The sequence below is a fragment of the Alligator sinensis genome, unplaced genomic scaffold (assembly GCF_000455745.1).
Source record: "Alligator sinensis unplaced genomic scaffold, ASM45574v1 scaffold273_1, whole genome shotgun sequence".
NCBI classification, from domain to species: Eukaryota; Metazoa; Chordata; order Crocodylia; family Alligatoridae; genus Alligator; species Alligator sinensis.
The window spans coordinates 1478517-1495969 of record NW_005841943.1 but is presented as its reverse complement, the minus strand read 5'-3'; the positions used below and the strand labels follow the sequence as shown (position 1 = coordinate 1495969).

At 42.2% G+C, this 17453-nt stretch overlaps 1 protein-coding gene across 2 annotated transcripts; it reads left to right on the top strand.

Annotated features, from left to right (window-relative positions):
* Window positions 1-6: 6 nt before the first annotated feature.
* Window positions 7-9199, top strand: PDP1 (pyruvate dehyrogenase phosphatase catalytic subunit 1). 2 transcript variants are annotated; one of them, XM_006019993.3, is made up of 2 exons: window positions 7-39; window positions 4978-9199. In XM_006019993.3, the coding sequence occupies exons 1-2, from the start codon at window positions 9-11 to the stop codon at window positions 6630-6632; spliced, it is 1686 nt and encodes a 561-aa protein (XP_006020055.1). In that variant the 5' UTR covers window positions 7-8; the 3' UTR covers window positions 6633-9199. The 2 variants fall into 2 exon arrangements, with proteins under 2 accessions (XP_006020055.1, XP_006020056.1); XM_006019994.3 differs by lacking the exon at window positions 7-39 and adding an exon at window positions 70-346.
* The last annotated feature ends 8254 nt before the right edge of the window (window positions 9200-17453 follow it).

The window sequence follows — 17453 nt, the reverse complement described above, 5'->3', positions numbered from 1 at the left end:
CCAGGAGAATGTGCGTGTGCCCCGGGCCGCGCCGCATCGGTACGTATTGCCGCGCGGGGGGGAGGGGGGAGCCGGGACCCGCCCCCCGCCCCGCCTGGTGCTCTTCGAAATAACGCGCTTTAAGCCCCTCCCCCTTCGGCGCAGCCTTGTCAGAGCCCTACGGGCCCCCGCACCTGGAGGCCGGGCTGGCCTCTGCCTCCCCGCCTGGCTTCTGCCACTCCTGGCCAGGCACTAGAGGACGCTGGCAGAGTAAAGGCCCTTCTGGTTCTGAGTGGAAGTGGCAGGTGCAGAGTAATTTGCCTCACGTGGGTGCGGTGAAGCTGCTGCTGGGGTTGTCTGCTGTCAGGTAGGGTGTCCTGGTCCTGGTGTGCAAGAGGTAGGTGGAGGGGTGTTGCGGTAGGTGAAGGATGCAGGCAAAGGAAACAGGCCAGCGTGCAGGGCACGTTGCAGGAAATGTGTAGAAGGTGGGTTTCATTGGAAGGCAGATTAGCGCCATGTATGCTAACCAAAGTATCAGGCATTTATTGGGCTGAGTGTATGGTTGGTACAAACGTAGACAGGGTCTGACAGTACCCTTCAGTACAGTAGTTGCCCCTCCCCCCACCTTTTCTGCTACATGTGTTCAGGTGTTTTTAAGCAGTCTCAGAGGCATTGGGTGTTGAGAACTTTGGTTGGGGTGTGCCAGTGCTGGGATCCAAGCCAGAGGTGCCTTGCTAGAGGGTCTTGCCCCTCTGCTCACGATCAGGCAGATCAGCATATTTCATGTGAGGAAGGATTTCTGCCCCATGGTCAGGTTGTGAGGGTTTTTGCCTTCCTTTGTAGCGAGGGGTGCAGTGCACTACCCATGATCTCTTGAGCATGTATTGACAACATTTCAGAAGCAGGGATGTTGGCTGCTGTGATTCCCCAGCTTTTCCTGTGGCGGGCTAGGGCGTTAGGTCTGTGTTGTGTCCGGTTGGTGGTAGATCAGATTATGAATTGTATGGTATGGTTTCAATAGGGATGATTCTGCCTCAGGCAAGTGGTTGGTCTCTGGAGGTCCCTTCCTGCCCTACTTGCCTATGATTTTTTTGGCATTATGAAGATGAAAGTGGAGAACATGAGCCGACACTCACCGTTGGGTTTTTTTTAAAAATTTAATATCTGCCTTTGAATGCCCTACAAATTGTCCTAGTGATAAACCCAAGATTTTCAGCAGTTTAATCTTTGCTGGCAACATAGAGCCAATAGAACAGCAACTTTCCAATTGTATTTTTACCTCATAGGGATCCGCAACAAAGCTCTCAGCAATTCTGTCATTTGAACTCCGCTGTTGTTGCAGAGAGATATGACGTAGAACACAAACAGACTTTTATGTGCACTGATATGAAAATTTGATGCACTAAGTTTCAAAGATGCTGCCTTTCTAGTAACAAGTATACCTGCAGAACCTTTCTTACACTTTTGGCCCACAAAACTATGAATGTGTATCAGACCTAGTTGAACAGGTTGGATAGAAATCATTCCTGGAGAAATGCAGCCAAATTTACAATACATATTTTATCTTGAAACAAGACTTTTCAGATGTCTGCTGAGTGAAAGTCAATGCAGAACTACCTAAGTATACAAGCAGATGTTTCATTACTTTCCCTAACAGTGATGAAGCAATGAGAAACGGCTCTTTTGTCAGGCTTCCCAGACGTTGAGGACCTTGTGAGGTGTAAGGAAAGTGGATATGAATTAAGTCAACTTTAGTCTAGGCAGATGCTGCATGCATTTAGAGGCTTAAGGCCTAAATCAGGAGCTAAAGAAAGAACAGAATTGTGAAGGCCTAGCGCTTATTGCAATACTCAGAAGTGCTCTCACCTCTCCTCAGAGCCTATGCCCCATGGCACGCCGTACTCTCAAAACTCACTTTCCCTCCCCGTTTCCTGCAGGGTTTGGCCTGAGCGCCAGCTCAGCTTATGTCACTGCTTGTAGGTGCCAAATACTCTTCTCTAGTTGACTACCTTTGGCTGTCAAACAGTGAGCTTGCTGAGCTGTAGTGGAACTTAATTGCATAATTGTTTTTTTAATGCTCCAATAAAAACCTTTGAGGTATGTAGTAGTAAAATGTGTGCTTCTTCAGCCTTGCCAGTTAGTTCAGTACTCAGGAGAGGTTACTTAAGTAACTTAATCAAGATCTGTGTAAAGTATAGTTTGTAGCGTCTCTTGTCTTTCATCTTTTTCTTTTTTCTTTTTCTTTTTTCTTTTAAGAAACCACTTTCCATTCAGTCTCATTCTAAAGTTTAAAAGAGTAACTGCCCTGTCCTTTTGCATGCAGTCTCAAATAATTTTAAAAAGAAATCCCTTTAAGATTAAGCAGTTTTTTCCAGAAGAATGTGGGAGTTTTGCCTTCTGCCTGCCTTGTGAATTGGACACTTGGGACAAAGAATGCAATGCAGGTTCCTAATATGATGATTTAGCAACATTAGCTAATGTGATTCTAATGTAAACTGGCATGAAGGAGGTGACTCCACATCTGTATGCCACATTGATAGGGGTGCACTAATATTTTGGGGGCTGATACCGATAGCCAGTATTCAAGGAGGCATATTGGCCGATATCAATCCAATACAGCTGCCTCCAGATGGTAGGTCCAGTGTGGTGGAAGGTGGGGGTGGAGATCAACACCACCCCCCACCCCAGTGAGGGGAGGGTGCAGGGGTAGGCACTGCCCAGTTGGGGCAGGGGGGCAAAACAGGCAGTGCTCGGGGGGGAGTGGGGGGCAGCTCCTGCCTCTTTTTTCCATCCCATGTAGTGAAGAGCCTTGAAGTGCTGACTCCAGCTCCACCCTGCAACTGTTGCCTGCCCTGCACCATGCAGATCTGGGGGCACATGCCACCTGCCTCCTGGGGTGCAAACAGCAGCGGGAACCACCCCTACCCCATGAGCTGTGACTCTGTTGCGCGCCCCACTTCCCCTGCCCTGGCTGGGCAGCACCTGCTCCTGCCCCCTCCCTCACCACATGGGACGTTGATCTGTCCCCCCTCACGCCCCTACCCTGCCCTTCCGACTGACCAGCTGGAGGCAGTTCTCCACGCTGCCAGTTCTGCTCCATGCTGCGCTGCAGCTGCGCGCAGCATGGGCATTTATTGGCCAAATTATCAGCTCCATAGGGCCGATATCTGATATAGACAGTTTTCTTCATATCGGTACAGATCCGATATTGGACTGGTGTATCGGTGCACCTCTACTCATTGATGAGACGGGTATAGCAAAACTACATGCATTGTCCTAATTCCTGTGCAAGGAAATAGTAAGTGGAGAGGGTACAGGAAAGCGGTATAAATTATTTGTAGGTTGCAGAATATGCCTTACAGTAAGCAAGAGCTAAACAGATGGAACCTGATCATTTTTTATGAGGGGTCATTTATTTGATTAGTTTATCAATATCGTCATTAGGGAAGAGGATATCAAAGGGCTGCTTAATCTGGTGCAGAAACCAATGGCTGGAAGCTGAAAGGAGACTAAATCAAATTGAATATATGCACAGATTTTTAACAGTGTGTAACAGACTGCTGAGGGCAGTGATGGATTGTTTCTTGATTTCTTCAAGCCGTGACTGGATGCCCTTTTGGAAAATTCAGCTTAGCCAGACAAAATTGTGGTTCAATGCAGGGTAACTGGGTGAAATTGAGTAGCCTGTGAATGTGCAAGGGAAGGCTAGAAGATGAGGCTAGAAGATGAAGTAGTCATTTATTGGCCTAAAGACTTAACTGAGGTCCAGAGTTGGTCGTGTTTATACCAGCATAAGAACAACACACAAATCACCCAGACTTCTAGACTTAGGGTATCTTCATTCTGTCCAGTGGAGAATCTATCATGTCCAAACTCAGTTCTGTGTTTAAATTATTTTTACATTTAATACATTTGAAAAGCAGAAGGTCAGTAGAATGTGGCATAACCTATAGTTTCAAACCTTTTCTGGTTCAGTTACCTTTGCCTCACCATTTAAATGTTGAGTTTCCCATTTAATGGAGCATTATTAAAATTGTTAGTAAACCAGAACTTAGTGTGAATTCCTTTAGATAGCTTTATTGTAGTTATGGGACTGTGGCAGTAAGCATCCATTTGTACATAATCCCTTCTTTGTGGCAAAAGTTATCCTGGAGATCGGTTAGAAGGAACTGATGTGAAAAATAATATAAAGGTGAAGGTGACTCCATTTGATGGTACTTCAGCTCACCTTCTATAGCAAGATTTCTTCAGTGAGGGGAAAAAATGCCTACATAAGGCTTTTGGTGCCCTTGCATAATACAAGTATACACACAAAATGCTGTCATATATACTGCACTCATCATTTATAGCTGGTGTTTAATGCAATGTTTACAGAAATTGAGGGAGACTTAAACTCCACTATTGACCTTTGGTGCCTTACCATTCCTCTCCTCTGTTTTGCAATTTTACCCTAATTCAGACAAAAGGTATGTGAAACTTACATTTGAAAATTTTCTAAATTGCTACTTTTGCCTGTCAGCAGTGATGAATTCTTTCTCTTTCCTCCTTTTCCTCTAAATTGAGGCCTGATTTTTGCCCTCTACAACATTATCTGGCTCCTGTTCTAGGAAGTCCAAGGGTGGGAAAATGGATCACTGTGACAGCCTTATAGGATATAATCTATTAGCTTGTTCATCCATTCAGCTTAATTTAGAAGTTGAATCAACAGCCCAAGGATGATGCTCTAATTTTTCTCCTTGTATCTGAATTGGGTATAAAGCATGAAAGTACAAAAATCAAAGTATTGAAATAACAGTGTAACTTCATTATCTTACTACAGGATAACTTCTTTTAGCATTTTTTGTAATGTATTTCCTTTTCATCCAAAAGATTCAGGGTATATAACTTCCACACGTGATTGTGCTAAACACTAACTTGGTCTCAAGCAGAGGCGTGGGGGGGCAAAATATGCAGTATTCAGCTGTTCCAATAAGCCTAGTTATTTCTCTTGTCTTGCAGCAATTCCAGTCAGAAGCTCCAGGCTGCCATTATTCTCTGATGCCATGCCAGCACCAACTCATCTATTTCCATTGATTCGTAACTGTGAGATTGGCAGGCTATCCAGTGCTGTGTGTTATTGCCACCACAAACATCTTTGTTGTTTGTCCCCACCTCACTTTGCTCACAATCATTTGAGATATGCACCTCAGAAGAAGTTTGCAACACTTCATAGGCCAAAGGAGAATTTTAATCAGTTTATCCATGCAAGGAGCTATGTTTCAACACCACAGAGATTTTACCTTACTCCTCCACAGGTTAACAGCATTTTGAAGGCAAATGAATACAGTTTTAAAGTCCCAGAATTTGATGGTAAAAATGTAAGCTCTATTCTTGGCTTTGATAGCAACCAGTTACCTGCTAATGCTCCAATAGAAGACAGGAGAAGTGCAGCCACATGTTTGCAAACACGAGGGATGCTTCTAGGTGTATTTGATGGCCATGCAGGTTGTGCCTGTGCCCAAGCTGTCAGTGAAAGACTCTTTTACTACATTGCTGTCTCTTTGTTACCTCACGAGACTCTACTTGAAATAGAAAATGCAGTGGAGAGTGGCAGAGCTCTGTTGCCCATTTTACAGTGGCACAAGCATCCCAATGATTATTTTAGTAAGGAAGCTTCTAAACTTTATTTTAATAGTCTACGAACTTACTGGCAGGAGCTTATAGACCTCAACACTGGAGAGACCACTGATGTAAAAGAGGCTTTAATTAATGCTTTCAAGAGGCTTGATAATGATATTTCTTTGGAAGCTCAAGTAGGAGATCCAAACTCTTTTCTCAACTACTTGGTGCTGCGAGTGGCATTTTCAGGTGCAACTGCCTGTGTGGCTCATGTAGATGGTGTTGATTTGCACGTTGCCAATACAGGTGACAGCAGGGCGATGCTTGGCGTTCAAGAAGAAGATGGGTCTTGGTCTGCTCTTAATCTGTCCTATGATCATAATGCGCAGAATGAGCGTGAAATAGAGCGAATAAAATCAGAACACCCAAAAGCTGAAGAGAAAAGTCTTGTGAAGCAAGACAGGCTATTAGGCTTATTGATGCCTTTCAGAGCCTTTGGTGATGTGAAATTTAAATGGAGCATTGACCTTCAGAAGAGAGTAATAGAATCAGGCCCAGATCAGTTGAATGACAATGAATACACAAAGTTTATTCCTCCGAACTATCATACCCCTCCATATCTAACAGCTGAGCCAGAGGTCATACACCACAAATTAAGACCTCAGGATAAATTCCTGGTGTTAGCCACAGATGGCCTATGGGAGACTATGCACCGACAGGATGTGGTTAGAATTGTAGGAGAGTACCTCACCGGTGTTCATCACCAGCAGCCAATAGCGGTTGGTGGCTACAAGGTAACTCTGGGACAGATGCATGGTCTCCTGACAGAAAGGAGAGCAAGAATCTCATCAGTATTTGAAGATCAGAATGCTGCAACCCATTTGATACGTCATGCAGTGGGTAATAATGAATTTGGCACTGTTGATCATGAGCGGCTGTCCAAGATGCTTAGTCTTCCAGAAGAGTTGGCTCGGATGTACAGAGATGACATTACTATTATTGTTGTGCAGTTCAACTCACATGTTGTAGGTGCATGTCAAAATGAGGAATTGTGAACTTTAAAAAAATGAACAGTTTACCAAAGCTGTAACATATGGCCAGTATGATGAGCAGCAGGTGAAAAAACACTTAATGAGCAAACGAGTATCTGCTCATAAGAACTAACTCATCACTCTTTCTCTCTTCCCTTTTCTTCACCCACTCCCACCCCACCACAAACAATGAATTAACAGAGCCTTCCAAAAGAATGGCAAAATTCTAAATGAGGGTCTTGCAACAACTTTGCACTACTGTTTTGATGCTGCTAGAGCAATGATTTGGATTTGGCTGGGCTGAGTGAGAAAGGGAAGGAGCGGGTAGTAATCTGATAAGCAAACTTGCTTTGGCTACTCACTGAATAAAAACCTGTTTTTAAAAAATGTACATATCTACATAGCTGTCTTTTAAGAAAGTGGAAAGACATTTTTTGAATATCAATTCCAATAGGGCTGATGTTTTTTTCCTGTAAAGTGAATAGTGATTCTGCATGTATGTGACTTGTTTTGACTCTGTCTAAGGGAAAGGAGCTAAGTAGCTATCTCAAACTAATTTTTCCCATTTGCACTTAGTGTCATTCATTTAAATGCATATCTGTGTAGAACATTATTTTTATGCAAATCTTTAAGCCATAATATCTGGGGTTCTTATGCACTTATTTTATCCAAATCCATGCTTAAAATCTCTTGTGTACTGACACTTTCTGGCTTATTTGGTGTGTTTTTTGCACGATCTAAAGGGCAATAATGTCATTTTACCTTTCATTGAAAGGTAGATGCATATGAAATCCCATTGTGGAAGACTTCAGCTTGCATGGTTTGAAACCATGACTTTGCCTTTTGCAAAACATGGAATCACCTTCAATCAGAGCTGTCATGCCACCTCAAAAGGTCACATCATTGGCAGGCAGCACCACTTTCTGGTACCAAAAATTTCCCTATATCATATGGCAGATTCTAACATACTCATCTGAAGAGACTAGGAAATCACTGTTAACTGTTTGGTGGCTTTATAAATAAGCACTCACATTTATTTTTGCTGTTGTGATTTCAAGTGGGTTGTGCTTACTGGATGTCTTAAATAATAGCTACTGGGGAAACTTGTATTTCTAGCTAGGTCTAAAACTTTATAAAGGTTACCAAAATATTAAAGTATGTATGGCTTGTAAATAAGCTTAATAGAGAAAGAAATGGACCTGCATGCTGTATCTTTAAAAGCTGCTTTCTTGGTGTTATGTTATCAACCAAGTGACATCATTTGATAGTTCTTTGTTTGTGTGCATGGTTTCTCTTCAAAATGTCATAATAGAAGAACGACTCTCTCAAAAATGGGTCTCTCTGGTGTAATCATTGAATTTTCAAACTTGATAGACAGTATTTTGGAATAGACTTTACAGTTGCAATTGCTGGGTGCATAAAATAGATATAAAGGCTGCTGTATTGGTCTTTGGTCTATTTTTTATATTTAAGCAACCATACGGAGTGAGGGTTTTCTGAACTCGCTAGTATCTGCCCTTTTACATGTCTTTAAATGTTTAGAATTCATTTTCCCTTATTGAAAACATGGCAACTGGAGCCACAACAGTAACAGCTTGTGCTTTTCAGGAGATTGTATATAAGTAGTCTTATTAATCTTGCTCTGGTTTATAGGGGCCCTGGAGCAGATGTAGGCCAGCATGTTTAATCTCTTCCAAGCAGCATTACATTCAGGCATTTTTCTGATTGATTTTATTTTTGTAATAAACTCTTTTGGATTTTACATAGCTAGTTATGATTTACTTAAGTTGACAATATGTTTTAAGAACCTGAGTTTTCTTGTCTTGGTTGGGTAAATCATTTGTTTTCCTAATTTTGGCAATATTGATGTTTATTAAGATTACTGTTTTTAAACAGTACTCCTATAATTTAAGCCATGCACTTGTGCTTATAGAAAACATTGATGTTTTGTAATCTTCAAGTGCTGTGCAGACTTAATTGCCTGCAGCCTTAATAAAATGTTGGTCTTCCCACCTGACTATTCAAGTAACTGTCCTTTACAGCAGAGTCTCCTGTTCTCCTCCTTCCCCAGAGATGGAGGTGGTCTGAAGGTTCACACTTTAAGAATAGGAATGACAGACTTTTCATGGGGTAGAGGAAACCTGGTAATGCTGTTAATAAACAACTTTTGGTAACTGATATTTGCCTTTGTATGTTAAGTATTAATGACAAAATGTCTTTGACTAGATTAGTAAGCTCATTGTGTCCCCCTACACTGTTTCACTCAAGTACAAAATGAATCTAAGCTGTTACAATATTTAGACTTTCTTACATTTTTCTACTGTGTAGTACTTACCAAAATGTTTAATCCATGGGTCTTGAATATGATTTTGGTATAAGTTATAGAATTGGTCCTGTGTGTACAGCTTTTGGGAGAAGCTTTTTGTATGAAAGATGTCAGGATATGTACAGGATCAAATGAAGTGATATTTATGTATTTGGAGATTGATTCAACATGTGCGGTGAACTTAAGCAACGTAACTGCCTACCAAACATGGTAGTTCTCTAAGAACAAACATCTTTTAGTAGACTCCAATAAAATGATCAATTATACATAAACTATGTGCCTTATGACCATTTTTTTAATTCTGCAGCTCATGGGAAATATTCTCCTGCCTTCCCTCTCCTGAAAGATGCCCAGTAAAGAGTTCCCAAGATATGTCTGCATTGCAGTGATGCTAGGAGTAGAGCCATATTTGCTAGTTCTTGTGCAAACGCGTGTGGTGAAACAGGTCTCTTCTTTGAAGTATTCATTGCCTAAATGCACAAGGGTATAAGGGAAAGAAGAGATGAGACTTGACCAGGGTACGGTAGTAAGTTAGACTTGGTTGGTGCCCTGGCCACTTAATCATGCATTTCCATGGACAAGGGGTGAGTTGTTTGTTTGTTTGGGGTGATATCTTTTATTGGAGACCATCATAGCTACAACACTTCTCATTTCTGGGTTATGTCATTTCTGATCCCAGCTGCTGTGAAGCCTTTTTCTTTCCATTATACTAATTGGTATATACATTTGTCCCTTGCTCTTCATGACTCTCTGAGGTACAAGCAGGACCAGGCAAGAACTAAACTAGTGCTAGCTGATAAATTATGTGGCTGTATTAAACTTTTGGTCTATTTTTTCAACTGAATGACAGCTAGTGAGCCACTCTGTGCCTGTCAACATATTCCAGATAACAGACTGTTATGCATAAGTCACTGCTTAACCACTTAGTAATGTTTTACTTGTATGTAAATGGTTTCTATGAATGTGGGGGGAATTGTTTCTGAAGCTGGTGGCTGAATTAACTGAGCTGTGCTAATTAAAGTGCCACCCGCCCACCTCCTGAAGCATGTCTGTAAATGGCCAGCGTGTTCAAATTCAGTACTGCATTGAGTTCATTTCAACTTTCCCTATTCCCTAATACTTTCAAGTGACAAATGGAGCCTGATAGGCATGGCAACAGGTGGTTAGTATCCAGTGGGCCAAACTTCTCTGCTCATGGTCCCATTTCCAGTTGCACTTCTTAGCTCATCATCCCCACTTCTAGATATGACTCCAATTTCTGTGACTGAATTTCTGTTACAGGGGTGTAGGTTGTAGCCGTGTTGGTCTAAGGACATAGGCAGACAAGGTTCCTTGGGTGAATCTGATATCTTTTATTAGACCAACCCAAAAAGTTGGAAAATAATTATTAAGCAGGTTTCGGGTTCAAAAACCCTTCATCAGGCTAAGGAAGTTTCAGCAGTTGGTGTGTGCTCTTCCTGAATGGAATGAAAAGTAAAGAAGCCAGCGGCTGGGCTGGGATGCATACAAGACAGGTAGTCAGTGAAAATGTAGATTGAGTCGTCAATGGGTGAGAGACAGGTGCGGGGGGAGAGAGAGAGGTATCTCCACTTCCATCCCCCTTCTGTCCCCCTCCCTACAAGGTACAGGCGGGTGGGTGGGGAAGGAGTGCCACCACCTCCCAGGGGTAGGGTGAGGGCAGTGGCACCCATCTGCAGGCTGCACAGGCGCTGCCGGGCTGGTCCGGTGGGGGGAGGCTTGCATGCAGCCACCGCTGCCATCCACCACCCTGTGCTGCTGCTCCACGTTTGTCTGCGTGCTTTCCCCCCACAATAGTGCTTGTAAAGTCAATTTCTTTTCATGCATATTGGCACCTGGCTGGCAAGCTACAGTATTGTTGGAGACTCTCTGAGAAACTATGGGGATAGTTTCCACAGCTCAGTCTCTAGGCCACTTCTAATTGTGGATGAATATATGGAATAAACACATTATGTTTCCCATTGCAATCACTTCATAATACAAGACTGTCTGATACAGAAGTATATTGGACTGCTGACTGAGCAGCTGGGACATCTATTTCAAACCACTCTTGCTGAACTGTAATACAGAAATGAAACTTTCCAAGATGACAGAAATCTCCACTTAGTTTCAGGCTAATACATGCTATTTATCATTAGAGCCTGCTAACAGGCATTCTTTTCTCTCTCCTAGGAAAGTTTGAGATTAATTTTTTTTAAATAAGTTCTGCCCTGGGGTGAACCAAAGAACTTTCAATGAGTTGTTTGGTTTTTTTTAAACGGAGAAGAAAAACCTCTGCTCCTTCCAAAATAGCCACTTGTTTTTCTGTGTCATTCTGCTGGAATATGGGAGACCTGAAAATAACTCAAGGATATGTACATGGGTTTCTTGTAACTTGGATGAGTGCCATGGATGCCAGGCTGTTTGCTATTTTTTCATGGCTTCCATTCAATGTGGATACATAAACATTTTACCATAAAGTAATAGGTGTATGGGGAGGGGTAAAGGGAGGGGTCAGCTTTACCATCTGTTGGTTGCTGTGCTGTAACTTCCCTCGTGCATGACTTTACCCTTTGGTAAGTGGAAGATATGCCATGATAACTTAGCCTGCAGTTTAACTTCTGCTTCCTAAACAGTAAGATCATGCACATGAGCGGTGGCTGCAGAGCAGCTGATTCATGGTGAAGTACTGCCTTGTATACCCTACAGCAAGTTGTTCATATGTCCATAACTTCACTCACTCTTATTCACGTGGTTTCACTTTGCATAAATAACTGAAATAGGAGAATGGAAATTCTCCTTGTTAAAAGTAGTAAGCATTTTCCTATTTTGTCGAAAATTCTGGTTTATTTATTTTACCACAGCAACTCAGCTTTCAATTGTAATACTGGTGAGCAAAAGGGTTATGGTGTCAGTAATGTTGTGCATCTACACTTGATGAAAGCAGTAGATATGGCGCCTTACATCTTAATTGCAAAATGAATCCAAATTGGTTTGGCTATGTACAGTGTCACATGGACTGTAAGCTAGCTAGAGGACAGCAAAAGAAAACACAATGAAAAACAGGGGAAACGTTGAGTAGTGGAGGTTGCAAGGAGGGTGCTCGGTGATCTGACAAGCTGATTGGCATGAAGCCCAGTTTTATTCAAAAGCTACACTCATATTTTGGATGAGTGGTTCCCATACCACGTTTGCACTAGGTTTGGACTGCTGCAAAAATATAATCTAGAATTTCTTGTATTCCCCACCTCTTTTCCCTAGCCCAGTGCTACTCTGTACTGATTTACCAATTTGCAGCAGAACAAAGCCCAACTATGGGACTGTTCAACTCACTTTCTTCAGAAGTTTCATAGATTTCATAGACATTAGGGCTGAAAGGGACCTTGTGAGATCATCAGGTCCAGCCCCCTGGCCAAAGGACAGGAAGTCAGATGGGCTCAGGTCACCCCAACAAGATAAGCATCCAAGCATTTCTTAAAGGTATCCAGAGTAGGTGCTTGCACCACTTCTGAGAGGAGTCTATTCCATATTCTGGAGACTCGGACAGTAAAGAAGTTTTTCCTTATGTCCAGTCTAAAATGGTCTTCTAGCAGATTGTGACCATTCTGCTGAACAGATGCTCTCCCAGTTCCCAATGCACACCCCTTACATACCCATAGGCTGCCTCACAGCCTCCCCAAACAAGGCCCATTCTCCTGACCTCTAATCACTTCATTGCAAATTTGATTTAAATTGTTAGGTAATAATCAGGTGAGATCTCTCCCCTACCAGTGGAAGCTGAAGAGAACGGATCTGGACAATAGTATACCTTTTCCTTCCTTTTTCTTCAAGGGGAAAGAAGATGCACACTCATCTTTTAGAACCCCTTCCCCACCACAAGCACCAGGGCTCCTCAAATCCTCTCTTTCCCATCTTCTGCGTTTACTTAGCAATGTCATATTTTTCTTCTTAGTCATGTAACTGTTAACAGATTCTCATTTAAAAGTAGAGGGGCAATAACAGGTATTCTCAGATGCACACTGTCACCCAAAGCCTAATGTCCTTTCACACACTCTTTGTATCAGTCTGCAATGGCAGTTCTAGGGATTTCTGACTGGGAGATCTACCTACAGGTATAGAAACCCTGTACTGCCAATACACTGACAACCCCCATTTGCCAGAGTTTCTGAAGCTGCATATCCCTAAATGGGCTGCTCTGCAGCAGAGTGGCCTTCATACAAGAGGAGCTACTTTTTCCTTCTCAGAGTGTCCAAGCAGTGTCTCACTACAGCCTGACAAAATGCAGCTGCCCTTGGAATGGTACATAGCATGTGCTAGTGAGCATATGCAAGGCAGTTAATGACCAATCCTGAACCTGTGTGAAGCAGCAGCCACATTAAATTTGGGAGGCTTTAAAGACCTGGGCATTTTTGGGCACTCCTGATGATGAGCAGAGGTGGTAGAGAGATACCATAAAGGTCACAGCCATAAAGGGAAATTCTATATGTTCCTTTGCTGGTTCCACCAATAAGTGCTAGAGTGTCAAAAGAAAGTCTATCATTACTCCCCAAGCGCAACAGTGTTAATTTTCTGACTCACGGAGCAAATGACGCTGCTCTGATGACAATACCTAAAACATGAAACTATGATTCTTTCAGAAGCAAAACAATACTATATTTATTCATATGCCACATGCACCATTCTCCCAAAATTAACCCTCTAAAACAAGGGTGCATATTAGTGGGGAAGCTGATTTTCTGTCTGGAATGCAAGCATGAAGATGCTGTGAAAAAGCTCCTGCTTCTTTTCTCTCTCTCGCCTGCCTAGCAGCTTAATGGAGGGAGAGGTGGAGCCCAGTCTTCAGCAGCAGTTAGCTTTAACCTTATCACAGCTGAAGTGGAGCAGGGACAGAGCCTAAGTGGGGAGCTCACTTACACACCTTTTTCTGCTCAGGAAAAAAGCAGCCTATTCAGCTGCAAAAGGGTTAAAACTAGCTTTTGCCTGAACAGGAAAGGGAGGGTGAATGAGTTGAAGATTATACTCAGGCCCTGCTCCATCTGGCCCTAACTCTAGAAAGATCTTTTCTTCATCCTGCCTCCTCCAAACAAGGCATGTGTCTTATGTGGGAGCATGTGGTATGTGAGAAAATATAGTAAAATGTTAGGCTGCTGTAAAACCCAGCACAGAGTTACCAGGCTAAGAGCCAGTCCCACTGCAGTTAAATATTCAGAGCAAAAACAGACTCTTACAAATACATGGCCGGGGAGTATGGTCTCCAAGTGGATGTTGGGAAGTAAAATGCACAATCCAAACCGAGAGATTAGTGATTTGCAACTGATGTGACACATGAGAGAATGAGATGGAGAGAGACATTCTATTCCAAGGTCAGAAATGCAAGGAAGTGCAAGAAAGGTCATTTTATTAAATGATGAAATGTTATTAAAAAAAGTCTTATAAAAAGTGGTTGCACCTAACTGGAAGAAGGGAGAGAAAGAGAGAGCACTATGGTATACAGCAGTCTGCCAAGAGATCATGAGTGGATACTGCTGACAAATAAACACAGGAGATCAAACCCCAAAGACAGCAGGTAGCCTTATTCTGCACAGATAGTAATGGTCTCCGACAGAGACCTAAGGGGTCTACCTCTTATGTTTGGCAGTACTCACATAACTGTTCAGACCAAATAAACTTTAATGTGTTGAACTGAGTTGGCAGCTCTCCATTTCTTACAGCTCAAGCAGACTCTTAATTCCTCATGACAAGGTGCTAGAAGTGTGCGAGAACCTCTGTAAAGAAAACCCAACTGACTATGAAGTAAATAGAGGAGAAATGTAGAAGGTAATAGATATAATACAGCTATGCCCACAACAGCACTGAAAATAATAGGAAACGTGAATGACAGCCGGCAAGCTTTCCAAATTACGTTATTATTCTACTTTGAAGTTTCTGGAGCAAAGAAGAAGCTCAGTGAAATAAAATTTGCCTTATCATTGCTATGATGGGGAGTCAAACCGTCAGAATATATAACCTTTTAAACTGCCAGAGATGACACAGGCAATTTTGGCTTCATCCTGGGCTAATTGTATACCTACCATTTTCTCTAACCTACAGTAAAATAGACAAAACAGAATGGTTCATGTTTTGTTTCCAGATCCAGCAGCTGACAGAAACCTTTGATGCTTGTCACAGATGTAAGATTAAAAGCTCAGTCAGTCCTGGAGTCATGAAAACCTCTTTCATATCAGATCAAGTGTTCCAGGGTGTGAATAGTGAGGATGATTGGAAGTAGTAGCCTAGAGAATCCATTAATTCTGGCAAATAAAATAAGAAATCTGTTAAGTAATAAATGAACAGAAAAGCACATCATGATATTAGGGAGAGTCTCTGTAGAACTTCAGATGCTAAATGAAGTTGCAATAAGAGGAGACATGAGTCTCAGAAAAAGAAAAGCTCCATACTGGCCATTTTCTCAAGCGTGTGTAAAGAAACAGATTGAAACACCCCAACCCATAGTAAATATATGTACGTATGTATATATGTGCATGTATAGTTTTGCAAGGGGCTGCTTTAGAGCTGTACATATGCAGAGCTGACTGTGTCATAAAATATAAACGGACATCAAATATAAAGAGACAACTCAATAAACTGTAATGAAGTGAGATGAGATGGCTGTAAAGAGATGTGGATTGGATCGCTCAAAGTTGAGGGTGCAGTACTAGTTAGATATAAGGTAAAGCTGATTTGCACTTGTGGTCAGAAATAGATGATTGTTAAAGCCAAGCATTCACAGGACCCAATTTAGGTTTAGGTGGTTTACTTTAAGATGCCTAAACCTAAACCTGGAGTGGCACATACAGGTGTTCACCAGTTTTGGGAACAATCAGGCTTGTGAGAAGGACTGACAGAATCGGGGGGGCCGGTGGGTCCATGAGGAGTTAGGAGGCCCAGGGGGGTTGGCAGGTCCACAGGGGTGAAGTGAAGGTTGCCTGGTCCAGGGTTGGAGGTCTAAAATTAACCCAATTAGGGTTGAGGGGTAGGAACAACACAGCCCCAGGTCTGGGGAAAGTGGCTGGACTTTCCCAGCCCCAGGACTGTGCTGTGAATGCATGCAGTTGTTGACTAAACCAGGTTAACCCATTTTAGATTGGGTTAACCCAAGTCAATCTAAAGTTAGTTCACCTCAAAAATTGGTGTGCCATTTTTGGGGAGATTTAAGCCCTGTGGATGTCTAAATGCCTTGCTATTTAGATCAACCTTACCTTGGTTAGGTCAATCTAAATATAATGCTTGTACTTACCCTAAGACTGTAACAAGAGGTCATTCTGAAAAATAAGAGCATGGCATAGGAACTACAACTCCAGCTTTCAATGATTCTTCTGTCTTTTTTTTTTTACACTTATAAATAATAGCATGCACAAATAGGAAAATACCAGAGTAACTACCTCACAACTTCTATGGGGCTACCAATGAGACAGCTTTTTAAAAAATCAGTGTGTGGGCATATAAAAGGTACAGTATGAGGGACATTTTTTAAATGTTACCTCAATGCAGAAGGGAAAGTGAGCAAGGGAGAAAAAAGAAGCCAGAAAAGGCTGAATACAAGGATGATAGATAAGTAAGAGGTGCAAATGCAAATGGAGGACAAAAAGAACAGTGCTGTAGAAGGAAAATCATGTACAGCAAACAAATGAAACACATTAGAATTGGGATTTATTTTCCTTGTTCATTTAATACACCATAAGGGGAAAATATGCAATGAATATTTCCTGTTGTGTGTCTTTTTTTTTTCCTATGTGCAGCTGGAAACAGGGCTTTTTTTCCTTCTGCTGCCTCACCCCGGCTCATGTACTTGACACTTCATTTACCGTTTTTGTTGGTCTCCAGCTCCATTTTACTTAGGTGGCTAAGATGTGGCTCTTCACAATCACACTGGCTGTGGGGCTAGACCTGCATCACAATGAGAACATATGTTTGGAGACAGGACATGGTTAAAAAGAACCATGTGCTGCCATTTTCAGGAAAAATCACAAGAAAGTTGTGGGGAATGGGAATTCCTAAACTAGAGGTTTGCACACATATTTACAGATCTCATCCTCCCTCCTGTGTTGGTACATACTGGGAGTGTCTACATGAGACGCTAACTGCGCCGTAGTCTAATACCCCTGCGTGCAAAGTAGTGTGCCAGGCAAAAACCATGCTAATACACTACTGCACAGTAGTATTAGGCTACTGTGTGGTAAGCGTCATGAAAAACCAGTGTGCCAACGTTACTGCACATTGATTTAGTGTTTGGTTAACCAAGTACTAAACTTAATGTGAAGTAACTACAGTGCGTTAATGAACGTGTAGATGTACCCACTGGGTAGATACATTTTTCCTTTTTTCCCCGTACTTTGGAATGAATACTGGTGCCCTGGAGACAAAAGTTAAGAAGGGAGTTATGGATAATTATGTCATAAATGGTGCACATAGAGCGGAGGAACTTACTGCAGCTCAATGCCTGTGTAATTTTTTGTGCTATTTGTTTTAAAGGGACCTCAGAA